Source organism: Tamandua tetradactyla, chromosome 1 (genome assembly GCF_023851605.1).
Source record: "Tamandua tetradactyla isolate mTamTet1 chromosome 1, mTamTet1.pri, whole genome shotgun sequence".
In the NCBI taxonomy this organism is placed as follows: Eukaryota; Metazoa; Chordata; class Mammalia; order Pilosa; family Myrmecophagidae; genus Tamandua; species Tamandua tetradactyla.
The window spans coordinates 228,545,455-228,572,870 of record NC_135327.1 but is presented as its reverse complement, the minus strand read 5'-3'; the positions used below and the strand labels follow the sequence as shown (position 1 = coordinate 228,572,870).

General features: G+C 43.9%; 1 protein-coding gene across 7 annotated transcripts in view; it reads right to left on the bottom strand.

The window, feature by feature from the left end:
- The window catches only part of LOC143677784 (uncharacterized), a 48,539-nt gene extending 22,292 nt beyond the window's left edge, over positions 1-26,247 (bottom strand). For 2 of the 7 annotated variants that reach the window (XM_077154238.1, XM_077154245.1), the window contains exons 1-2: positions 25,812-26,247; positions 24,574-24,767 (exon numbers count right to left, since the gene is read on the bottom strand). In XM_077154238.1, coding sequence (XP_077010353.1) covers positions 24,574-24,767; positions 25,812-26,144 — 527 coding nt within the window. In that variant the 5' untranslated portion in view covers positions 26,145-26,247. Of the gene's footprint in view, positions 1-22,792; positions 23,471-24,573; positions 24,768-25,753 lie in introns of those variants that run through there. The other 5 variants (XR_013172879.1, XR_013172880.1, XM_077154207.1 and 2 more) reach the window with 5 other exon arrangements.
- Positions 26,248-27,416: the final 1,169 nt, after the last annotated feature.

Genomic DNA, 27,416 nt, shown 5'->3' with positions numbered 1-27,416 from the left:
GATGATTCCCAGATCCATGTTGCTACCTCTGACTTCCCTAAGCTTCAACTGACCTTTCCACCTTCCTGAGTGTCCTACTGCTTTAGGATATCCTGTTGTCATTTGAAATTCAAGCTGCTTAAAACCAAGTGCATCTCTTCCTAGTTCAGTCAATATCTTTTCCTGTTTCTTGATTTTTTTTCTTTTTTTTTTTGCATGGGCAAGCACTGGGAATTGAACCCAGGTCTCTGGCATGGCAGGCGAGAATTCTGCCACTGAGCCACTGTTGCACCACCTGATTTTTTTTTTTTTAATTTCTGTGATTGGCACCATTCTTTTCTTAGCTTCTTAGGCTTGAAATCTTAAAGGATGTCTTTGACCCCTTCCCCTATCCTACCCCTCAAATAAAATTAAAATGAAATTCTTTTAAGTTTTCACTTGAAATGATTTTTATATCTAGTCTTTTATAGCTAAATGTATATGTTAACTTGACTAGGTTACAGTGCCAGTTGTTTGGTCAAACACTGGCCTAATGGCTGCAGAGGCATTCAGAGATGGGGTGAGCATCTATAAGTATTTGACCTTAAGTAAAGGAGATGACCCTCCATAATGAGGGTGGGCCTTACCCAATTATTTGGAGTTCTTAACAGCAAGAACTGAGGATTTCAGGGCTCAGAAGAAATTCTGTCTCAAGACTATACACTCTTTCCTTGCTGAGTTTCCTGCCTAAAGAATTCAGACTCAAGAAATCAATCCCATCCTTACCAGGATTTCCAGCTCCCACAATCAGATGAGCCAATTCCTTAAAATGAATCATATATACATATATGTCTTAAGTTTCCAAGCTGTGAAAACAAATATCATATAATGGGTTGGCTTACACATAGGAATTTATGGTCTCGACAAGGTGATACTTTTTCCCTGAAGACAGTGGCATTCTGGGGCTGGCTGCTGGTGATCCCTTATCCTTGGTGCTTGGCTTTTGTGTCATATGGCAGTGCACATGGTGGCATCTTCTCCTTTTGGTTCCTGTTCCCACCGACTTCCATCTTCTTCTCCACATGGTTTTTGCTCCCTATTCTGAATTTCATTTGTCTTATAAAAGCCTCCAATAATCTGGATTAAAGCTCAAACTGATTCTGGTGGCCACATTTTAACTAAAAATAACATCTTCAGTAGGTCCTATCTACCCTGGGTTCATACCCACAGGAATGAATTAAGAATAAATATGTTTTTCTGGGATACAGAACCCAATCTACTACAATATACATATATCCTGGAGAGTCATGATTGATGCACTTTCCATGACATAAAATAAGATGTAGTAATTAAAGGGATATGCTAGGCTCAGCCTTTTCCCTTCACAGCACACGAGGGAATGACAATCTTTGAGGAATGCACTAAGCTTCTCATGGCCACAGAGCACTTTCTCCAGGGCCCATCCAGTTAACCCAGTGCCCAAAGATTAAACAGATTGTTAGCTTAGCATACTTGGAGCTATAAGGAATATTCGCTAAGCTTTGAGTTACACCCCTGTGTTAGTTTGGTTCCTTTAAGGGGTTATGCCTGTTTGAAACTGGCATGTACCCTAGAAAAGCCATGTCCTTTAATCCTCATTCAATATTGCTGGGTGGGATCTTTTTAATTGTTTCCATGGAGATGTGATCCATCCACTTGTGGGTGGTAACTTTTGATTAGGTGGTTTCCATGGAGAGTTGTCTCCACCCATTCAAGGTGGGGTTGTTTACTGGACTCCTTTAAGAGGGAACATTTTGCAATAAGCTTTAGAGCTCACACAGCCAGAGACCTTTGGAGATGCAGAAGGAAAACGCCCCTGGGTGAGCCTCATGAAACAACAGGCCAGGAGAGAAAGCTAGCAGATATCATCATGTTCGCGGTGTGCTTTCCCAGCTGACAAAGGTGTCCAGAAACCAAAGACCCCAGCAGATGCCAACTAGGTATCTTCCCAGCTGACAGAAAGTGTTCTGGACAACATTAGCCTACTTGAGTGTAGGTAACCTCTTGTTTGTGCCATGTTAGAATGGCTTTATAAATAGATAAAGGGAAAATTCTGGAAGAATTGTGATATACTTGATAGAAAAGGCAAAAGGAAAGAAAGAACAAAGATTAGAGCAGAAATAAATGAAATTGTGAACATGAAAACAATTGAGAAAATCAATAAAACCAGAAGTTGGTTCTATGAGAAAATCAGTAAGATTGATGGGCCCTTAGCAAGACTGACAAAAAGAAGAAGAGAGAGGATGCAAATAAATAAGATCAGAAATGGAAGAGGAGACATAACCACTGACCTCGCAGAAATAAAGGAGGTAATAACAGGATACTATGGACAACTTTATGCTAATAACTACAACAATGTAGATGAAATGGACAACTTCCTAGAAAGGCATGAACAACCAACTTTGACTCAAGAAGAAATAGATGACCTCAACAAACCAATCACAAGCAAAGAAACTGAATCAGTCATTCAAAAGCTTCCCAAAAAGAAAAGTCCAGGACCAGATGGCTTCACATGTGAATTCTACCAAACATTCCAGAAAGAATTAGTACCAACCCTGCTCAAACTACTCAAAAAAACTGAAGTGGAGGGAAAGCTAACTAATTCATTCTATGAAGCCAACATCACCCTCATACCAAAACCAGGCAAAGATATTACAAAAAAAGAAAACTACAGACCAATCTCTCTAATGAATATAGATGCAAAAATCCTCAACAAAATTCTAGCAAATCGAATCCAGCAACACATTAAAAGAATTATACATCGTGACCAAGTAGGATTCATCCCAGGTATGCAAGGATGGTTCAACATAAGAAAATCAATTAATGTAATACACCATATCAACAAATAAAAGCAGAAAAATCACATGATCATCTCAATTGATGCAGAGAAGGCATTTGACAAGATTCAACATCCTTTCCTGTTGAAAACACTTCAAAGGATAGGACTACAAGGGAACTTCCTTAAAATGATGAAGGGAATATATGAAAAACCCACAGCTAATATCATCCTCAGTGGGGAAAAATTGAAAGCTTTTCCCCTAAGATCAGGAGCAAGACAAGGATGTCCACTATCACCACTGTTATTCAACATCGTGTTGGAAGTTCTAGCCAGAGCAATTAGACAAGAAAAAGAAATACAAGGCATCAAAATTGGAAAGGAAGAAGTAAAACTATCACTGTTTGCAGATGATATGATACTATACGTCGAAAACCCTGAAAAATCCACAGCAAAACTACTAGAGCTAATAAATGAATACAGCAAAGTGGCAGGTTACAAGATCAACATTCAAAAATCTGTAGTGTTTCTATACACTAGTAATGAACAATCTGAGGGGGAAATCAATAAACAAATTCCATTTACAATTGCAACTGAAAGAATAAAATACTTAGGAATAAATTTAACTAAAGAGACAAAAGACCTATACAAAGAAAACTACAAGAAACTGTTAAAAGAAACCACAGAAGACCTAAATAGATGGAAGGGCATACCATGCTCATGGATTGGAAGACTAAATATAGTGAAGATGTCAATTCTACCTAAATTGATTTACAGATTCAACACACTACCATTCAAAATCCCAACAACTTACTTTTCAGAAATAGAAAAACCAATAAGCAAATTTATCTGGAAGGGCAGGGTGCCCTGAATTGCTAAAAGTATCTTGAGGAAAAAAAACAAAGCTGGAGTTCTCATGCTGCCTGACTTTAAGGCATATTATGAAGCCACAGTGGTCAAAACAGCATGGTATTGGCATAAAGATAGATATATTGACCAATGGAATCGAATAGAGTGCTCAGATATAGACCCTCTCATCTATGGACATTTGATCTTTGATAAGGCAGTCAAGCCAACTCACCTGGGACAGAACAGTCTCTTCAATAAATGGTGCCTAGAGAACTGGATATCCATATGCAAAAGAATGAAAGAGGACCCGTATCTCACACCCTATACAAAAGTTAACTCAAAATGGATCAAAGATCTAAACATTAGGTCTAAGACCATAAAACAGTTAGAGGGAAATGTAGGGAGATATCTTATAAATCTTACAATTGGAGGCAGGTTTATGGACCTTACACCTAAAGCAAGAGCACTGAAGAAAGAAATAAATAAATGGGAGCTCCTCAAAATTAAACACTTTTGTTCATCAAAGAACTTCATCAAGAAAGTAAAAAGACAGCCACACAATGGGAGACAATATTTGGAAACAACATATCAGATAAAGGTCTAGTATCCAGAATTAATAAAGAGATTGTTCAACTCAACAACAAAAAGACAGCCAACCCAGTTACAAAATGGGAAAAAGACTTGAACAGACACTTCTCAGAAGAGGAAATACAAAAGGCCAAAAGGCACATGAAGAGATGCTCAATGTCCCTGGCCATTAGAGAAATGCAAATCAAAACCACAGTGAGATATCATCTCACACCCACCAGAATGGCCATTATCAACAAAACAGAAAATGACAAGTGCTGGAGAGGATGTGAGAAAGAGACACACTTATTCACTGTTGGTGGGAATGTCAAATGGTGCAACCACTGTGGAAGGCAGTTTGGCGGTTCCTCAAAAAGCTGAATATAGAATTGCCATATGACCCAGCAATACCATTGCTAGGTATCTACTCAGAGGACTTAAGGGCAAAGACACAAATGGACACTTGCACACCAATATTTATAGCAGCATTATTTACAATTGCAAAGAGATGGAAACAGTCAAAATGTCCATCAACAGACGAGTGGCTAAACAAACTGTGGTATATACATACGATGGAATATTATGCAGCTTTAAGACAGAATAAACTTTTGAAGTATGTAATAACATGGATGGACCTAGAGAACATTATGCTGAGTGAAACTAGCCAAAAACTAAAGGACAAATACTGTATGGTCTCACTGATATGAACTGACATTAGTGAATAAACTTGGAATATGTCATTGGTAACAGAGACCATCAGTAGATAGAAATAGGGTAAGATATTGGGTAATTGGAGCTGAAGACTCTGCACAGACAGACTGTGCAACAGGACTGGATACAAAAACTCAGAAATGGACAACACAATACTACCTAACTGTAATGTAATTATGTTAAAACACTGAATGAAGCTGCATGTGAGAATGATAGAGGGAGGAGGGCTGGGGACATAAATGAAATCAGAAAGAAAGATAGATGTTAAAGATTGAGATGGTATAATCTAGGAATGCCTAGAGTGTATAATAATAGTGAAATATACAATGTACAAATTTTAAAAATGTTTTTGCATGAGGAAGAACAAAGGAATGTCATTATTGCAGGGTGCTGAAAATAGATGATAATTAATACTTTAAAATGTCACCTTATGTGTGAGACTAAAGCAAAAAATGCTTGTTACAAAATTTATATTTTGACTAGTGCATTTCCTAAAATAACTCATGTAGATAGTTTGATTGAATGTCATAAGTACTTGGAATCTCAGGTAGGACATGAGATTTTGTTGGTTTGTCCAGAGTGATGCCCCGATGAATCCCAGAGTGATTTGATCAGTGACTGGAAAAGTATTTGCAAGCCCCCTTCGGGGAATGGTGAGAACGGGGGAAAATTCAACTTCCCCAAGTTGAATTCTTGATATTCTCACAAGCAGTGTGGACAACCAAAGTTATAGGCTGAGCCCCCAGTCTTGGGGTTTGTTCATATGAAACTTAACCCCACAAAGGATAGGTCAAGTCTACTTAAAATTAGGCCTAAGAGTCACGCCCAAGAGAACCTCTTTTGTTGCTCAGATGTGGCCTCTCTCTCCAGCCAACATGACGAGCAGTCTCACCACCCTCCCCCTCTCTGCATGGGACATGACTCCCAAGGGTGTGGACCTTCCTGGCAATGTGGGACAGAGATCCTGGAATGAGCTGAGACTCAGCATCAAAGGACTGAGAAAAATCCTAGAATGAGCTGAGAATTAACATCAAGGGATTGAGAGAACCTTCACGACCAAAGGGGAAAGAGTGAAATGAGACTAAGTGTCAATGGCTGAGAGATTCCAAACAGAGTCGAGAGGTTATCCTGGAGGTTATTCTTATGCATTAAGTAGATATCACCTTGTTGTACAAGATGTAGCAGAGAAGCTGGAGGGAACTGCCTGAAAATGTAGAGCTGTGTTCCAGTAGCCATGTTTCTTGATGATGATTGAACAATGATATAGCTTTCACAATGAGACTCTGTGAATGTGAAAACCTTGTGTCTGATGCTCCTTTTAGCTACTATATCAACAGAAGAGTAGAACATATGGAATAAAAATAAATAATGGGGGGGAACAAATGTTAAAATAAATTTAGTTTGAAATGCTAGTGGTAAATGAAAGTGAGGGGTAAGGGGTATGGTATGGATAATCTTTTTTTTCTCTATTATTGTTTTATTTCTTTTTCTGTTGTCTTTTTATTTCTTTTTCTAAATTGATGCAAATGTTCTAAGAAATGATGAATATGCAACTATGTGATGGTATTAAGAATTACTGATTGTATATGTAGAATGGAATGATATATTAATGTTTTGTTTGTTAATTTTTTAATTAATTAAAAAAAGTTAAAAAAAAAAAAAGAAAAGGCCTAGAGTGTTTTGAAAAGACTGTTCAAAGAAATTGGATTCTAAAGATACCTCTGATGAAGCTTTAGACAGAAATGAGGAATGTGTCATTGCAAACTGGAAGGAATGCAACCCTCATTTTAAAATGACAGGCAATTTGGAAAAATTGACTACTGGTTTGAATGGGAGGTGGGTTTTAAAAGCCATGAGCTGGGATACTTAGCTGAAGAGATTTCCAAATTAAATGTGGAAAGTATGGCCTGGTTTCTCCTTGTAGCTTATAGTGAAATGTGAGAGGAAAGAGATAAGTTGAGAACTGAACTCTGGGGTACAAGAAACCAGAAACTGGGCGGGCAACAGTGGCTCAGTGACAGAATTCTTGCCTGCCATGCCAGAGACCTGTTGTGGTAGTCAGACTCAGTTGTCAACTTGGCCAGGTGAGCGTACCTAGTTTTGTTGCTGCGGACATGAGCCAATGGTACGTGAACCTCATCTGTTGCTGATTTACATCTGCAGTCAGCTAGGAGGCGTGCCTGCTGCAATGAAGGACGTTTGACTTAATTGGCTGGTGCTTAAATGGGAGAGTGCAACTCGTAGCACAGCCTGAGCAGCTCAGCATTCCTCATCTCAGCACTCGCAGCTCAGCCAAGGCCTTGGGAGATGCAGAAAGAAGTCACCCCGGGGAAAGTTGTTGGAACCCAGGGACCTGGAGAGAAGACCAGCAGAGACCATCCTGTGCCTTCCACGTAAGAAAGAACCTCAGTGGAAAGTTAACTGCCTTTCCTCTGAAGAACTAACAGAATAAATCCCCTTTGATTAAAAACCAATCCATTTCTGGTGTGATGCATTCCGGCAGCTAGCAGACTAGAACACCTGGGTTTGATTCCCGGAACCTGCCCATGCCAAAAAGAAAAAAAGAAACCAGAAATTGATGGTCTGAAAATTCTGGACTTCCAGAAATGGAGACCCTAGAGAATAGTGCCCCACAGGAGGATTTAACCTAACATGGAGCCAGTCAGCCATTTCAGAAAAGCCAGGATTGGAGATGGAGTGGCCCAGGAAGGCTTTGTGGAAAGTCCTCTGGTTGTCTGATGGTTGTGATCCCTGCATACTGTGTAGAAAACCAACAAGAGTGTTGTGGGATTTGTATAAATGGAACCACTGCCAATCTAGACTAAAAGGGACAGAAAAGGAACAAACTGAAAGAAAAATAACTTCAAAAGCAGAACCATGAAGGCTAAGTTCTGAAGCCAGTAAACCTCAGGGCAGGAGAGCAGACCCACCCAAGCACTCAGAGAGGGTGAGTTTGCCCCAAAGGCAGAAGGTGGGCCTTCCACCTAGATGTTCTGGAAGAGTTGTGCCACCTCAGGCCTTGGAGATGGTGGAGCACATTCCTTGGGGACTGGGGAGATCCTGGCTGCCGCCACATTGTTATAGAGGGGTTGAGCATGTTCCCCAGAGATGGCAGAGAGCCTGGGTGCTTCCCTGGTGCTTGGAGACGGTGGAGCCAAGAAAAAGGTGCTCTCTCCAATGTCCTCCAAGGTTGCATTTGGAGAGAGGGGGGCTGCTGCATAAGCCCTTGGAGAGGGTGGGACTGCCACTTTCTAAAGCCCCAAGGATAAATGACTCTGAGACTTTGAAACATCATGGAGTTTACCCTGCAGGTTTTCAGAACTATTTGGGTCCAATGACCTCTGTGTTCCTTCTAATTTCTCCCTATGGAAATGGAAGCATGTATCCTACTACTGTCCCTCCTTTGTATTTTGGCATCAGATAACTTGTTCTGAGTTTTACAGGTCCAGAGCCAGAGGGGAATTTTACCTTAACACAGACCTGCCTGTAGCCAACTTTGATGAGATTTTGTAATGTTTCTGACTTTGTATTGTATTAGTATTTTTACTGAAATGTTTTAAGGATTTGTGATATTGTGATGGAGTGAATGTATTTTGCATTTGGAAAGAACTTATCTTTTTAGGGTCCAGAGGATGGAATGTGCCAGTTTGAAACTGTCATGTACCCCAGAAAAGCCATATTCTTTAATACTCACTCAGTATTGCTAGTTGGGATCTTTTTATTATTTCCATGGAGATGTGTCTCCACCCATTCAAGGTGGGGTTTCTTACTGGACTACTTTAAGAAGAAACCATTTTGGAACAAGCTTTAGAGCTCACAAAGCCAGAGACCTTTGGAGATGCAGAAGAAAAATGTCCCTTGGGGAGCCTCTTGAAACAAGAAGCTCGGAGAGAAAGCTAGCAGATGTCGCCATGTGTCTTTCTAGCTGACAGAGGTGTTCCAGACAGCATCAGCCTTTCTTGAGTGAAGGTAACCTATTGTTGGTGCCTTAATTTGGACATTTTCATGGCTTAAGAACTGTAAACTTGCAACTTAATACATTCCTTTTTTAAAAGCTATTCTGATAATATTGCATTCCAGCAGCTTTAGCAAACCAAAACAGAGGCCATGTCAAAATGGGGGTTAAATGGCCAAGCATTTCACTGGAGGAAATGCCAGTGGGAGGATATAGGCAGAAGGTCCTGGCCACCGTGAAAGAGCCCAGCTGACAAGCCAGGCAGACCCGAATGAGAGAGCGAGGGAGCAAGGCAGGGAGGGAAGTCTGGGTAGAAAGTCTTTGTGCAGTTCATGGAAGGTTCTGGAGGCTGTCAGGGATTCCTGGGGTGGGCCAAAGTCAGCCCTCAGAGGAGACCACACACAAAGCAGTGGATTCCTGAATTTGGAGCATGGCAGGGTGCTTTCTGTAACTGGAGGTCTGCCAGGTACATTCTCCTGATTTCCACACAATAGTCACTATAAAGATGTCCATTTACCCCAAACTAATTCCTAAATGTAAAGCAGTTCCAATTACAATCCCAACATTAAAAAAAAATTATATATATATATAAAACATTACATGAAATGTTTTATATTTTCTATATAATACTATATATGTTATTATATATATAAAACATTACATGAAACATTTATCAACAGTTTAAAAAATAAATGAACACCTAGATTAATAAACAAGACCTTACAATGATCTTAGAAGCTCTTCTTTGCCCCTGCCTGATTGCTTCTCGAACAGAAGAAACCATCATCCTAAATCGTGTTACTAATTCCCTTGCTTTGATTTACATGTTATCATTTATGAGAAAGTGTATCAAATCATGTTTTTAGTTGTGCCTGTCATTAAAGTTTGCATAAATAGAATCATACTGTTATATTATTGTTACTTGCTCCTTCTAAGAATTCAGCATTTCGTTTTTGAGATTTGTCTATGTTGGTCCACAGCATAAGTTTACTTTTACTCTTCTGTGTATGCATACATTGTATGAATGTATCTACTGCCGATAAGTATCCCTATATATGTCACCTGACGCACATATGTATGTAAGAGCTTCTCCTCTATGTCATAGACCCAGGAATTTAAGTGTGTACTCTGTTAGAAAATAACAAATTGTTTCACATGTATCAGTACCAATTTATAGTCCCTCAAGATGTAGAGAAGACTTCTTCCTGCTGCATATCCTCACTAAAACTTGATGTTGTTAAGTGTGGTCATGCCTGTCAATCCTGTTGGAATGAAACATTAATTTATGGAGATTTACTTGAACTTCACAGATTACTAATGAGCTTAACCATTTTTCTCTCACACTTACTAATCCATTGGGATTTAATGATTACATTAAGCGTGCCAGTATGCTGTTAAACATCTAGCTCTTTATGATTTGTTGTCTATTTAATCTATTACTTAAATTTGTATATTAAAATCTCCTCATAAGGTTCTTTTTTCTTGGTTGTTCTTTTTAATTTTTGCTTTGTATATTTTGAGGCCAATTTATTAGGTGCATACTGGTTTTGAATTGATAAATAGAACCTTTTATCATTACATAGTGATGATCTTTATATCTGGTTGTTTTCTCTTTTTATATTGTGAAAAATGACATATATACAAAAAAGCAATACATTCAAAGCACATCGCAACAATTAGTTATGGAGCAGATTTCAGAGTTTGATATGGGTTACAGTTCCACAATTGTAGGTTTTTCCTTCTAGAGTTTTCTTTTGATTAGTATTTGTCTGAATATCTTTGTTATAGTCTTGTTTTGTAAAATAAACTTTCAATTTTAAATAATTTTAGAAGTATAAATAAGTCATGTGTATGGTACAGAAAGGAGCAGTAGTCAGATATTGTGTAGAATAAATGTCAATTGGGATTGGTTTAATGTTTTTCTCATGTTTAGACTGGGGTTATGTGTTAGGGGAGGGTTTGTTCACTCAGGAGTGAATACCCATCTCCCTTCCTGCTATCAAGATGACTTCTCTCTGTTGGCGTTGACCTTGATCACCCAACTGAGGTAGTGTTCATAAAGTTACTCTTTCCTGTTTTCTCACTTTCTCTGCTGCACTCTTTGGAAGGAAGTCAGTAGGTTCATCCTCACTTACGTGGTAGGGAGTTTCACCTCAGCTGCTTGAAAGATGAGTATTGGCATAAATTATTTGGAATTGTTCTGCAGGGGAGACTTGTCTCTCCTCTACCCCCACTTATTTATTCAATCAATTATTTATGCAAATGTACTCATGGATATTCATTTTATACTTTGGGTAATAATCGAATATTATTTCATTTATTTTCTTGCTCAGATCGTTCCATCTTTGGCCATAGGGAACGCTTTCAGTTGGTTTGGTGGCTTGGAGGTTTTATGGATCATGATGGCCTTTGGACACACCCCATAGACTTGGGGTGTCGTTTCAGTACTTTCTTACACTACAAGGTTTTCCAGGCTCCTCTGGTATATTCTCTGCCTGAGCAGTATTTCAAGAAGCTCTGGTTCCTTTTATTGGAGAATTATATTAGAAACAATAATAAAGCTGGGCATTGGGTATGCTCATTGGTATTCCTTGACTTTTGATCATTCTGAGGTCTTATGTTTAGATATATCTCCTGAAAAAATATATATATACCTACATTTTTAAAAATCTTGTCTGGCAATCTTGGTCTTCCATTTACAGAGTTTAGACTACTGATGTTTTCTATGATAATTCATATCAGGGCTGATTAATATCTTTTAATACTCATTACTTGTCCTGTTTTCTGGGTTTGCTTTGGTTTATTGATGGATGGTTCATTTTGTTTAGGTTTTGCTCCTCTTTTCCTGACTTCTTTTGGATTAAGTGATTTTGCTTATGTTCCTTCTTTTTCATTGAATTTTTTACCTAAGATTGCTTGAAAAACTATGAACTTTGTGTATCCCCTTTTGTAGTTATCTTAGCTATTTTAACATGCTTTTAATTCAACAAAGCCTATAGTTAATCAATATTTTTACCTCCTTCCCAAACAGTACAAGGATCTCAAGATGATTTAAACTGATTACTTCTTTTCATGCCATAATATATTGTTATCCTATATTTCAATTCTACCTTATCCACACCCCCCAAATTAAGCATCATTATTGTTGTTGTAAACATTCAATGTTTAATTACTTGATCCACATATTTCCAAGAATAGTTCCTCATTATTCTTTCTTGCATCTTGGATGTTCTTAATTCAATCAACTTTTCTTCTAACCATATTATATCCTTTAGAATTTCCTTTAGTGAGGATGTTTCAGTGTCAAGCTTTCTGTTTTTGTTTCTCTAAAAATGTCTTTATTTTGCACTAATTACTGAAATAAATTTTTTTTCATCTATAGAATTATAGAGTGGTGGATTTTCCTCCCAATACAATGAGTATGTTATTTCACTGTCTTTTTGACTTCCATTACGGCTGTTGAAAAGTTAGGGGAAAATCTATTTATTGTTCATTTGAACTCTATCTTATCTCTCTGACTGTTTTATGATCTTTTCTTCATCTTTAGAAATCTACAGTTTTACTATAATTTGTCTAGGGGTAGATTTTTTCTAACTTGCCCTGTTGGGGATTTGTTAGCATTTCTGGATCTGAGGATGGCTGTCTTTCCCCAATTCTGATAAATTCTCAGCCAGTATTTTTTCCAGTATTCCTTCTACTCTCTTTCCTCTATTATTCCTTTCTAGTACTCTGATAAAATGTGACATTCTTACTCTGTATTCTATGCCTATTAACATCTCTCTGGGCAACATTATTTAACCAATTTATTCAGATATAATTCTAGTTGACTGATTTTTCTCTTTAATTATAGACTTAATCCATTGAGTTTTAATTTTCACTTAATATTTTTAATTTCTAAAAGTTGTGTAGTTCTTTTTCAAATCTTCCTGCCCATTTCTTATACTCTCTTATTCCCTGCTCATATTGTTTAAGTTTCTCTTTTATTTCTTTAGACATTCTAGTAATAACTATTTAATATTTTGTTTCTGAAAATTCCAGATGCTAAAGTCTTTGTGGGTTAGGTATTTGAATTTTTTGCTGATTGAATTTCTGTTTGTTTTCAAATAAATGTTTTCTTCTCCTTTTTGATATATTAAACTGTTATTTTCCTTGCTCTAATTTTTCTATTATTTGGTTTCAACCTAAATAGCATTGCATTGAGTTATGCTTCTTTAATCATTCTATGTTTTTATATTTTAATATTTAAAAAAATCTATTCATGGTTATTATAATCTTATATTTGGTCTTATTCCTTCCATTTATGTTATCTATTGTGTTGTTTTAATTGCCTAAATACTGGCTTCTCTCAGAGATCAAGTGTTTTGGGGAATTCCACATCATCTCTGAACTTAGAGTTCTGAAAAAGTGATTAATTAGTTCATGACATATTATCTGTCTAATTTGTTTTAATTCAGAACATTGTTCCCTAATTCTTCAGGGAATATTGGGAAATGTTTGAAACTGCTTTTATGTTGGCATGATTTTTTATTTGGTTTTCCTTTGTATAAATTGATTTCATATACTTGGTTTAGTTGTCAAAGATAATAATAGAACAAAAATGGCAATTGCAGATCTTAGAAACTTCTAAATTTACAGAACTTTAAAAAGAATAAAAAACATATATATTTATCCTATTCATATTTCAAAAGCATTTTCACTGGCCTACAAAACTGATGTATTTGTGCTTTTTACTTAAGTGGAAATTAGAAATTAAATTAAAGATATATGAAAAGAGAATGCTGCTCACATTAGCTATTTTGCTACTTCATCTGTAAATTACCCAGGGGTTTACTGATAGTGAGGTCAAAAGAGAGAAATGTGATAGATTACACACTCATCTTTATTTTGCTAAGTAAGCATACTGATTTTTTAATAAAAGTATTCTCTTGCTTTTAAATTCTAAAATAAGTCACCACAAGGAATAAATATCGCTGGTCAGAAGACCATAGAAAGTATTTATATAAGCCTATTTCATATTGGCTCCCAATAAAAACCAGAGAAGGCAGCTCCATCAGCCTACTTCAACATTCTCAAGTCATATACTGCTGAGCTAACTTGATACCAGGCTAGAACTCTGACTTCCTTAAGGGAGGAACGAATGGCTTGGAAGTCTGTCCTTACTAAATGTAGCTTTTCTCAGTTGGGCTTTAGTAGTGGTTGGGTGCCAGGTGGGGCCTGGTAAATGACACACCTTTTTGCCAAGCACATTCTGAATCAACTGAAATATGAACCCTAAGAGTCAGCAGATAGAGGACACAAGTACCACCTTCACTGTGGATAAAGTTGACACTGGAAAATGTGGCCTGTAAGTGATGACAAGTGGCCTTCTGAGTACTTTCCCACGGACTACTCCACATGGTGCCAGGACACACCGGACTGGGCTCGGGAGGAACAGAGATGGATAATAGCTCCCTGTGGGCTCCCTTGTCCCCAAGAAGTGAAAGAGTTTAGCCCATCTGTGCCATCTTTCTCCATCCCCAGTAAGGTCAGTTCACTCAGGTAGGGAGAAGCCAGGAGATTTGGTTAACAGGCATCTCGGTTTCCTGGAGCTACCATAACAAAGCACCACAAAGTGGCTGAAAACAACAGAAATTCCTCGTCTCAGTTCTGGAGGTCAAGAGTCTGAAATCAAGGGGTCAGCAGACTTGTGCTCCCACAGAAACCTTTAGGCGGGACCTTCCTTGGGTATTTTGGCTTTGGGGTTCGCTGCAGTCCTTGTCTTGCAGCTGTGTTACCCTCATTTCTGCTTCTGCCTTCGCAGGGCCATCTTCTCTCCACGTGTCTAGGTCCAGATTTCCCTCTTCTCATGAGGACACCAGGCATTGGGTTAGAAGCCTAATCCCCTTTGGTCTCACCTTAACGAACCCCATCTTCCAAGACCCTATTTCCAAATAAGGCCACATTCTCAGGACCAGGGGCTGGAAACAAACACGAATGTTTGGGGGGGGGGGGTGGGGGGGTGGGAAATGATTCACCCATTCCACTTGGAAGGAAACTTGGGGAAGAGGAAAGAAACATTCACAAAAGCAACCTCTGCATTCAAAGCTCTGTCCTCCAGCCAGTCTTCAAAGCAATGACTGCCGATTAAAGACACAGTTACGATATCGGAACATCTGTGCATGTCAGGCCTGCATGCCAGCTATGAAGTTGGAGGCTCGTCCCTCCGGCAGGACCGCCCGTCTGCACCCTGAGCAGAGAGCCAAGGGCAGAAACTGAAATTATCAGCAACTCCAGGCTCTCCTTGAGGGGACCTAGGTGAGCACCATTCGACACCCCCAAGCATGAGAGGTCTGATTTTGTCAAGAAAGCAACATATTGTCTGCTCTTAGGGCTGCAGTCAAAGGCCCATGACTCTGAGGGAAATGCGTGCTTCTCAGCAAACACCCTGGATTTGAGCTCTGGGCTGTGTTAGTCAGAAAACATACCCCTGGGAAATGAGAACCACAACTTCTGAGTCAGAAAAGTGGGGAATTTAGAGTTCTGAAATGCAATTCAAATTGGGGATCATTGGAGGTTTTGTGGGAAAACATTTTTTTTTTTAATTTTAAAGGGCAAGGTGGGAAATCCAGATAATAGAGGTGTACCGCATATTTTTTGACTTGCTATAAAATATTAACAGACTGTCTTATGAAAGAACACAGTGATTTGATGGGGGAGACCAAATAACCACAAGCAACTTGGTGCTGCTTCCACAGCTACACCACAAACAGGGGCTGGACACTAGGGAAGTAAGCAGATCCACTCCAGAGTTGAACTCTGTAGGGCGGCAGGGAGCAGAACCTCTGCCTTAGCAGTTTCCTTCAGAGGGTCCCACTGGGAACGGGACCTGAGCAGTGGAAAGCGTGAATGTCCGCTCTTCCATTCCTCTCAGCAAAGGGATTTCATTCAACTCACTTGATACACATAATTCACACATCCTTGTTCTTTCCAAGCCCCTTTCAATATTGTTTTTGCTGCTGATTGCAGCTTGCCAGGAATGGAGGGGAAAGATACATGCAGGAAAAATGTGGTTTGCATTTTTTTCTTTATTTAATAAAGATGCAGCTGATAAACACCTCTAGTTATCAGAGGAGACTTTATATGTATGCCTTGGAAGAATGAGATTTGGATAATCACAATTTCATAAAGATAGCCAAGAGTCACTATTATGTAATTACGGGTCCATGAAGAACTGAATTCATATTTCTTCATGTTTGTCAGGAATACCAAAGGTTTCATTGTTTCAGAGCTTGCAAGAGACTCAAACTGAACACTAAGAACTTCTTCTAGGTCAATACATTACAAAGGAAAGAAGAGAATTTTAATAATTTCAGTTGTCTGTAGATCCTACTCACTGCCTCCAAACTTAACTCCTTAAAGTTCAAAAAGCTTTGATGGTTCTCCAGTATCCACAGAACGACTCTAATGGAGCAAATTTAGTGAAAGAATTCAAGGCCTTCTGTCCGGCGCCGTCTCGCTCAGCTTCTGGTCCCCGGCCGGCGAAGGGAACAGGAGGGGAGAAAGAGACAGACGCAGGCAAAACAGCTCGAGCGGCAAACACGGGTTCGAGGCACGCAACGGTTGTGAGCACAGACCTTTACTGGAGCTAAGCTTATATTCTCTGTTACAGGTTCCGCGCAGGCCTAAGCACCCCGCGGGGAGACAACCTCTGTGCGGCCGTCAGGTACGGCTCCCTGTGGGTCGTCTCCACCCACCCTGTCCGGGTAACCTCTTATATACTGTGCCCAAACCCAATAGGTTAGTGCCACGTATACAGAGGTGATTGGAAGATAGGGTTGGTGGGCGCGTGCGTCATACGCGGAAACAGGATGCGGGCGCCATCTTGACTCACTCGATGGGCGGGGGGAACTCTAGAGCAGGCTGCGGCGTGTCCACTAGGCCCGACCCGGGAGGCGGCTCTCCACATCTCCCCCTTTTTTATTTTGACCCAGTGTCTCCATTGATGAGTGAGCTCCCGTGGGCCACTCAGGCCCACTACATGTTTTGGTGCTTTGGGGAGTCTGGACTAGGCTTGCTAGGCACCAACCAGAATGCCACCTCATATAGAGACCGGAGAGCCCGTGAGCTGGAAACCACGTGACTCTCCCTGCAGTGCTTCGCCTCGCAACTGGGTTATGAGGGGGGGGCAGGAGAGCGGCAACCAGAATCGAGAGTGTCGCTAGGTGTCTCTGTGCAATGGCTGGAGTCTAGTCTGGCCAGGACTGCGACTTCGCCTAAGAGATCAGCCTACGACCAAAATTATGACTGCTGGTGCCGCCTTTTATACCCGGGACACAGCCATGGGCCTTGCAGCGGGTCTTGCTTTCGAGCGTCCCGCCCTGAGTGGCCGGGATGGGTCATACGGTGAAATGGGGGACTGGGCAGCAGGGCGGTCGTTGTCAGGAGCACCAGGGGCGAGTGACATAGCCAACATGGTAGTAACACGCAATTGCTGCTGTGTCTGGAACAAGCGTTCTAACAAGCATTTAACAGTGACTAATCCCACTAATAGTCCCACCGCTACGAGAATCCAAGTAGTCAAATTGGGCCAAGAGAACCAAGAGGTGACTCGGTTCCACAGACTTTGTACAGTCTCGCCCAGTTTGGAAAGGTCGAAGGCAACGGGGGTTATTAAAACTGGTCCCCCTTCTAAACAATCGAAGGGTGACCGGCGTTTTCGTTGCCATCTCGTCAGTCGCCGCCGTCATCAGCAGAGTTGGAGGCCTGATCTGATGGTTCAGGTTGAAGGCTTGTTGGTTTTTTGGGCAACAGTTCCTTGGCGTCCTCGGGCGACGTCACGGTTCTCACCAGTCTTTCCGGAACCCACACAGGTTGACGTCCTGGTTCCTGGGGAAAAACACAAACAGAGCCTCTGGCCCAGCTGAGCACTGGGTCAGGGCCTTGCCATTGTCCTGACAGGACATCCTTCCAACGGACTAGACCTCTATGTGGAGGACTCGGAGTGGTGTGTTGAAGGGCAGGTGTCATTCCCTGTGAATTTTCATTTAAAAAATTGTACGTAAACAAGGCTATAGACAGTTGAGCCTTTGGGGACAGGCCGTGACCTATTCCCCCTTTCTGTTTTTTGAGCAAGTCTTTAAGAGACCTGTGTGCTCTTTCAATGATTCCTTGCCCTTGGGGGTTGTAAGGGATACCATGTTTTAATTGTACTTCCATATTTTCACAAAATCTTTGGAAGGCTTTGCTGGTGTAAGCGGGTCCGTTGTCTGTTTTTAATATTTTCGGCTTACCCCAAGCTGCCCAAGCGGCAAGGCAGTGTGCAATGACTTGGTGGACTTTTTCTCCTGTCTCGGCAGAGGCAAATAAAACTTGAGAACAAGTATCCACTGACACATGCAGGTATTTAACTTTACCATACTCTGAGTGATGGGTGACATCCATTTGCCAAATGTCTCCCGGGATGAGACCTTTAGGGTTAACCCCAACTGAAGGGACTGCTCTTTGTTCTACACAATTTCCGCACGCTCGGACTATATCTCTAGCTGTCGCACGTGGTATATTAAACCGCCTAGCTAGGGTACCTGCATTGATGTGAAATTTGGCATGGAACTTTTGGGCTTGCTGATACGGCGTCTGCACAGGGAAGATGTGTGGCTCTCGAGAGGCTACATCTACTATGTGGTTTCCCTGTGTCATGGGGCCAGGCAGGCCTGTATGGGCCCTAATATGAGTCATGTAAAAGGGGTGATGTCTAGCAAGTATTGTCTCTTGAAGTTTGAGAAAAAATGGTCTTACTGAGGAGGAGTACTTTATAATGCCTACTGTCTCTAAAACTTTTACAGAATTTACGACGTACAAGGAATCAGAAACAATATTCAGGGTAAAAGGGGCACTGGGGTCATATTGGAAAACGGCCATCCTCAGCTCCTTTAAAACTTTGTAATCATATGGCTCATGTTGATTATTACCTTGGGGATTGATAATAACTGGGTACATTTCTGAGTCTGACTTTGATTCAAGCGGTTGGTAACCACCTGTCATACCAAAAGGTCTAAAGCTTGAAAAAGGAGTCCATTTCCAGAAATGTCTCTTTATATTGCCTGACGTCTCAGGACCTCGAGGGCCTACGTACGCAGGCAGGGGGTACAGCTGTAACTGCCCCTCCCTAGACCAGCCTGTAGGGGGTTCCGGGTCTCGCAAAGGAGGGCCACTGTAATTACCTGATTCGGCCACCAGAGGGAGCCCGTGGTGAGGGTTTTTGGCGAGATCACCAAAACCATTCACCGGAAGCCGCCGCGCCCCTGCAGCAGGCGCTGGCGGGGCGGAAGGCTGCGTGGGTGAGACAGGGGGCCTCCCCCAATCGATCAGCGGAGGCGCGTCTGCACCCTCGGTCTCGTCACCATATGACTCTGAGTCAGAGTCGTCTGAACTAGCGCCAGACTCTGGCGGCTTACAAGTGGGCGGCTCACTTTCACAGGAGCCGTCCGCTAAAAGGGTCTTTAAGGGAGCTAACAAAGGTAAACTTCCGAACTGCCCCATGTTTGCAGTCGGCACTGTACTTTAATCACTCGGAGAGCTCTTCCGAGTCCCCGGGGCTACCTGAAAGCCCGCGGGCCTTAACTCTCACGTAATAAGAAGTACTCACCTTCTCGCGGTGATCAGGCGCGGGAAGTCCGCTGCGAGCTCAGGATGCACGTCCTTCTCAGTTCAAGAAGAGACAGTACGGCTCTCCTTGCAGAAGAGGTGTCGAGAGAGGAGGGTCCCCGTACGGGCCACCACTTGTCGGTAGCCGTCTCGCTCGGTGTCAGGTCCCCGGCCGGCGAGGGAGACAGGGGGAGAGAGACGGGCACAAACAAAACGACTCGGGCGGTAAAAACGGGTTCGAGGCACGCAACGGTTGTGAGCACAGACCTTTACTGGAGCTAAGCTTATATTCTCTGTTACAGGTTCCGCGCAGGCCTAAGCACCCCGCGGGGAGACAACCTCTGTGCGGCCGTCAGGTACGGCTCCCTGTGGGTCGTCTCCACCCACCCTGTCCGGGTAACCTCTTATATACTGTGCCCAAACCCAATAGGTTAGTGCCACGTATACAGAGGTGATTGGAAGATAGGGTTGGCGGGCGCGTGCGTCATACGTGGAAACAGGATGTGGGCGCCATCTTGACTCACTCGATGGGCGGGGGGAACTCTAGAGCAGGCTGCGGCGTGTCCACTAGGCCCGACCCGGGAGGCGGCTCTCCACAGCCTTCCTTAATTTGGGCTATATCTGTTTCTCCAGAGACCCAACACTCCGATGAGGCCTCGTCATGCTAATCTACTTGCTTTGCTTCCGCCCTGCTCAGCCCCTGCCCTGCTTTTCCTGGCCCACCAGTCCTTCACGCGGCCCAGCCCAGAGGTTCTGAGCAGTGTGTGTACCAGACCCTGCCCCACTGCCTGGCAGCTGAGCAGCCCTGGGCACAGGGCTCCATGCAGAGATTTATGCACAAATGAAATCGAGCGAGTAATAATGTTCATCTCAGAGCTACCGTGAGAATCAGATGAAATACTGCAGGTGGTGTACTTGGAACAGTACGTGGCTAGTAGCAAACATTCAATAATTATTAGCCTGATTATGGTCTTGGGAGAGCGGAGATTGGAATGACCCTCCTCCATTAGCTACTTCTGAATATTATACTAATTCTAGGCCAATTCAAATTCCACCTTCTCTAGAAAGCCATCCCTACCTTCTCCATACTCCAGGTTTGTATTTGAATTGACTGAAATATATATTGAGATTGATGGTGTAGGGGGAAATCTTTGGGGCCAGCTACATGAAAAAGGTGCATTTTGACTGAAAATTTTGAAAGAAGTGATCGATGGAGGTTGAGAGAGAGAGGAATGGTCAAGTCTGAAGTGACAAGGGAGTTGGGATAATGCAAGATAGGAAAAGGTAGAGTGTTTTGGGAAAAGAGACCACAAGTTTCCTTTTCCCATTGAAACCATGGAGGGGGAGATATGTTTCTGATGCTTAAACAGGATGGGGTTAGGGAAATTATCCCCAGACGCACCGTGAAATCTCAATGAACAGACGTGAAGAAACCTTTCACTTGTTTCCATTACCTTTCTCTCTCTCTCTCTTTTTAGACTAAAGTGCAATATATTCTTATAAATAGTATCATTTCATATTCATAATATATTGGTGTGGTTAAGAGGTCTTGTTTATGGGAGGATGGCTCCAAGAAGTCAAAAGAATGGCCAAAGTCTCTGGCCACGAGCAGTGAAGCCAGAGTGTCCTCTTACAGGACATCGGCAATCATCTTCAACAGCACTGGCCCTGAAGCAGTTTGTGTGGTGCCCACTCCCCTCTGTGATCTGGCCCACCATGGACCATCCATGCCATCTGTTGTACTTCATCCGCATGTTCCTTGCTCACTGGGGTAGGATTCCAGACCTGCTTCGATATTTTTCCAGCTCTAAAAAGGTAAAGCTCCCTTATACCCAGAATGGGCCCTTCAGTGGTAGGCAGTGAGGACCTTTTCTCCCAGCTACAGGAGCTCTACTGAATTCCCTAGGTTATGCCCATAAGGCAGCTACATTGAGTAGAGCCATCCATCTGCTCCTCAGATAAGGAGCTACTCTTCTGTACCATGGCTGATATATGAGGCTCTGGACACACACAAGCCTTTCCCAATCTTTCTGTTCACTGGACTTCCATCTTGGTTTTCTTATTTCCACTACAGTTCTCTGCACAAGTAACTGAGCCATCCCTGAACTCCAGCTCAGTTGACCAAGCCCTTGCCACCCACCATTCCCAGAGACTGTGCCCAAGGACCAGGCTGAGGGTTTGTTTATAGTCAGATCCATAACTCGTGGCCATGACTCTGGTGGCCGTGTCTCTGCCTCCTGGGCAGGGACACCTTGAGTGCCATCTCAGATCAATTCCAGTGTCACCGCAGGTATTGGGCCCTGCCCCTTGCAGCCAATCTTAGGCCAGCTCTGCCCATTGCAGGCTAATGTGCTGCTGAGATGCCAGGAGGCTAGAGCTGAATTTACTGCCTGGCCTATCAGATGCAGAGCTTTCCTCTTTAAAAAAAAAAATGCAGGAAGAAAAAGAATTCATCTCCTGTTGGTTGGTCAAGTATTGAGCAGGATTCTACCTCACTTTCATAACTTGCTCTTGTTTTATCTGAAGTTTTCTTTAGTGAGAATGTAATAGCCTTTAAACAATTTAGGTACAATAGTTAGTGGTTCTGTAAAAACTTTCTATTTTTTACATTTTAGGTATTTTCAGTTTTCCACACCTGTCATTAAAAGCTGTTTGAGATGGTTTTTAATCCTTTCTGTAGCTGTTGGTAAGTCAAGAGTTCCCTTATGTTCATCCAGCCAGTTGCATAGCAGAGCCAGGCTTGATAGAGAGGTTGAAGTCCTTGGCTTTGAGCACCCCACCCCCACCCCCGATGACTTAGTCAAGACAAAAAGAACTAACATAAGAGCTGGTTAATGCAAGTGATGGATGTCCCTACTGGGAGCATGGCAGTTGGGGACAGTGACTTTCAGTTGAGGAGTTGCTGATTCCAATGTCTACTGGCCACCTAGCAGCATTATTGCATTTAAAATGCAAATACTGATAAGCATCATCATCATTGCCCATCATGGCCACCATCATCATTATCATTTTAGCTAAAACTGTTGCGGCGCAAGCCTATGCCCTCCTGCACATTGTCTTTTAGGAATACGTTCTCTACAAATGAAGTGCTATGGGGTGGGGTGGAGATTGGAATAACCTTGTAAAGGTGAATGGGTTTTCATTTTTTACATGCAAATCTGGTTCACAGGCCGAGTAACATGTAATATGGCAGAAGGCGTTAAGGCAGTGCTGTGGGAAAGCCTGCTGGATCTGGAAGCTGGGCAGGATGCTGTGCCCCAAACCTGCCCGCTCTGCAGAACAGAAAAGGAATTCAGCCAGCACACAAGGGCCAGGGGCAACACACGCACCATATCTGAGTTGACTAATCCTGCTTTTATTGAGGAAAAATAAGGTGGACAAACAGCATACATTTATTAACGCTAAAATGTATGGAGGCAGGTCAGCAGCTGTGCAGACATGTGTCCACAGCAACAAAGAGGAACCTGGTGATGAGGTGCTTTATCATCCTTTTCACAGAAGAGGAAACTGAAGTGTATAGAGCCAACAGGAGGTAACTATGGATATGAGCTTTATAAAGGTGTCACATGCAACTGTGAGAATTGAAGAGTTCAAAATCCATAGGGCAGGCTGTGAAGCTGGCAGCTCTGATGAAGGGTCTGGATGAACTCCACAGGAGAGGCTCTATGGCTGGAGAAGCAGTAAAAAAAAGTCTCTCTCCTTCCTTAAAATTCTTCCTGATTGGATTATCTCATACCCTAGCTGATGACAGACTATGACAGATACACCCTAGTTGATGGCAGATGTAATCAGCGACAACTGCAGTCAAGTGACTGATGACTTAGTACACTGGCCTTCTGGTTTATCATGGGTCACACTTTGTACCTCACCTTTTGGGGCCTGTAGCAAACATCATATTTAACAGTGAAATGCTCGAAGCCCACCCTTTAAAGGTGGGTACCAGGCAAAGATGCCAGCAATCACAGCTTCTGCTCAGTATAGTTCTAGAGGGCCTACTCAGTGAGAGAGGGAGAGAGAGAGAGAGAGGAGGGAGAGAGAGAGAGAAGATATTAGGATTTGGGGTACACAGGTGGTTCAGTGGTAGAATGCTCACCTTCCATGTGGGAGACCCAGGTTCGATTCCCAGACCATGCACCACCCCTGCCACTCCCCAAAAAAGAAATCAGAATTTGAAAAGTAGAAACAAAGCTGGCATTATTCTCAGATGATGGGACTGAAAACACAGGCATGTAAGGGGACTCTGCAGATAAATGATTAGAACTAACAGGCACAGTCCTTCAGCTTCTTGGCTACAAACGTATATATAAAACCTCATTAGGCTCCTATAGGGTTAGGTTAGGGAACCTAACTTTTGAGATGCTTCCATTTACCATAGTAACAAAATCTTTAAGAAGACCTTAGGGTTCCAAGGGGTCAGATAAATATCCCCCTTTCCTGGAGCTTGGAAACAACTGAAAGATAGGACAATGAAGTAAGGAAGAGGGAAAGCAAAACACAGTAGAGACCTGAAGGGAACAAGGAACTGAGACTTGGGAATAGCCAGGGAAAGGAGCTTCAAGACAGAAACAGAAAGTGCAAAAGTCCTGAGGCAGGGGCAGGCGTGGTGTGCTGGAGCCACAGCAGGGGGCTGAGGTGGCAGGAGCCGGGAGAGGAGCAGCGAGTGGTGGAAAGATGAAGTCAGGGGCTGGGCCGAGACCCCAGGGGCCGTGTGGGGGTGACAGGAAGAGGCCCGTGGTGGGTTGAGCAGGGGGGTGTCAAGATGGCATTTTTGTACTAACCTGCTCTCTCTGGCCATGGTGTGGGGAAGGAAGTATAAGGCATCTGGGTGGGGGTGGGGGCAGGAGCCCGGGGCTGGGGCTGGGGCGCAGAATCCGGTACAGGGGAGAGAATGAGATGGCCAGGTTTGGCTGGTAGAGGCGGAAACGGTCCGAAGTTGTATCAAGTATTAAGCGATTCATACAAATAATTAATTTAAATTGGCATAAGTGCTGAAAGGGCAGAAAAATTTAATATGCTAAAACTTGAACATATTAGGAAAAAACATACATAGCGACAATGTGGCACAGAATGAGTAGCCTGAATAGAAAGAACTCACCACCTCTGATGGGAAGGCTCAGAGTCGTCACCAGGTGTCCCTTCCTGGCCTTTGTGAACCGATGAACACCCACGCACAGACTTCCGAGGTTGTGGACACCACGTGCCTCTAGAACGTTCCCGGGGCATCGGAGAGGAGAAACTCCTCACACCGGAGTGGATTCGACCTCCGGCTGGCACAGGTGTCCTTGGTTCCTGAGGGGTAGGCCAATTTCCAAATGCTTATGATTTAAAGAACCTCGGAAGCAAGGTGTAATTTAATCAAGGTTATATAAATCTACTTTCCCATCTAGCGCTTATTGCTTAATCTAAAAATACCCCAAACAGAACATTCTGCATGTAAAAAATCTAGAAAACTGAAATGAAGGAGCCAGGGGAGCACAGGCAGTACAGCTCCAGGCCCGGGACATGGGGGTCCGTGAGCTGTCCCTGCTGATCTTGCCCGCTTGGGGGGCTGCCTCCTGGAGGAAGCAGGAGGAGAAGAGACGAAAGAAAAGCAGGAAGCACCCAGGCTGGGGTGGGAGCTCTGGGGAGACCCCAGAGAGCTCGGCTGGAGATGAAGCTGCCACCTTAATAAATGTCCTACTGCAAGAATTATTATTTTGAAGCATGGAGTAGAACAGCCCTGAAAAGAAAGACCATATTTAGAGAAGCTTGAGCTCAAAAGCCCCACAAAACCACCGCTTTGTTCACCTCTGCAGAAAAATGAGGAGTTCGGCTCACTATGAGCAGCTGCCGGGGAGGTATAGAAGGGACTCTGCCCGCTAGAAACACAGTCCCGGCTGCCTCGGGGGCAGGGTTTACCAGCCCCTCCGACGGCTGTGCGACCCCTGCAGCCTGCACCCCTTTCGCTGCGCCCTGCCCTCTGTGCAGTTAGGCTTCCCCGGAGAAGTGCTGAGAATGTTACGTTTTAGTACATTTAAAGTGCTTAGGACATGCTTCAGAAATGTTTATGATAATCAAAATCAGCTATTGAGTAAAGGGTTAGCAGCCTGCAGAGAGCAGCTCTTCAGAGCCCAGCAGAAAATACGCCACCACCCCACCCCCAGATTATTTATAAAATAGCCCATTTAAAAGCCACTGGAGCTGTACTGGGGAGGGGGAAGGGGAGATGGAATCCTGCAGATCTGAGCATGGAGGAAAGACCCAGCTCTCAAATCCCCCTGCAGATCTGGGCTGACCATGGCAGGGGGCGGGTCACTCTGCACATCATGTTTCCTTCTGCGTTACTTGCATTACTTGATTTTGATCACCGTGTTGTTTCTGAGTCGCAGCGCAAGACGCTGAGCCGAGACCCGGTCTCTGGAGGCAGAAGTGCCGCGCTGCGGAGGAGGCCCGGGAGGAAGAGGAGGAGAGGGAGGAGGGAGAGGAGGAAAACAAAAGTGGGCCTGGAGGGTCTTCGGACAGCCCGAAGCGGACGTGGGAAGGCGCTGGCAGCTGGGGAGGCGGGAGAAGTAGCTTCAGGAGATGGGCTGGTGCCCACAGGCCAGCGGGGTCCCCCAGCGCCCTCGTGCCCCTGGCCGCTGCCTGGGCGGCCACTGGTTCCCAGGACCACGCCGCAGGTGGGGACATGAGGGGAGGGGGCTCCTCAGACGCAGGGCTCCTGGGGCGGGGCCATCGACTCCAGGCCTACACCGCAGTGGCCTCCCCGACGGGTCCGCCGCACACCAGTGCCAGACGCAGCATCCGGCTAACCGCCGCCGCGGCGCGCGCGCAGCAGACCCTGGGGTCGGACGCCCTGGTGGCCGGCCGAGAGCTCCGCTCTGCAGTTCCGAGACGGGGGCGCTGCCCCCCACGCCGCCCCGGCGTCCAGGCCGCGGAGCTGTAAGAGCTGCCGACGCCACTTCCGCGTGTGAGTCGGTGGGTGACCGGGGCCCCTCCCACCCGCGGCGAGGGCGCCTGCGTCCCTCCGCTGGGATGCCTCCCCCGGACCCGAGACCCCACATGCAGCGGTGGGGGCGAGGGGGACAGGACGCAACGCGAGGGCGAGGGACGGGGGCGAAACTGCGCAAAGGATGGCTGAGTCTGCAGAGGAGAAAGTGAACCGAAGGGCAACAGCTGTTTCCTTCTGGCTTGGTTCCCCAGCACCTGAAACCCTGCAGTGCCATGAGCTGGCGTAAACAAAAGGAGTTTACTGGCTCGTGGTTTGGAAGCTAGAGGAAGTCTGAACCCGGCGTGACCAAGGCGAGGCTTGCTCCCGGAAGACGGCCGGCGTCCCGGGGCGGTGCCGGCGATCCGGGTGCCGGGCCCCCCTGCCTCGGCCGTGCACGTGCGGCCTTCGGGTTCCACTGAGCTCCGGCTTTCAGCTTCTCCCCGTGGCTTCTCTCTCTCTCTGTCTGAATTTCACTCTGCTTCTAAAGGCCTCCTGTAATCTGGGATTAAAATCCAGCCTCATTCAGTAGGCCACACCCTAGCTAAAAATAACCTCTTCGGGAAATGCTGTTTACAATGGGCTCACGCCCGCAGGCGTGGATTAAGAACAGGCTTTATCTGGGGTAATTTGCCAAACCTACAGCCGGTCCCATTCTTTGTAAAGCCCATGCATGAATGTCTCCATCGTGTGAAAGAGGAAGAAATCCTTCAGTGGGCCCGTTCCTAAACCTTGCGTCCCTTCATCCAACCCTCCGTGGACTCCTCCTCTCCACCAACAGTGCAGAAAATCAGAGCACACTAAAAAAAATCTGGATTGTTCCAAACCATATCTGTGCCTAAACGAGGATTAAATGGAATAAAAATGGGAGAAGACAAGGAAAATAAAGAGAAAGAATGACTCTAGAGGGAGGCGAAGTCTTTAAAGGCGCCGGTATTTGTGACCACGGGCAGTGTGGAGGCAAGGAGGCAGAG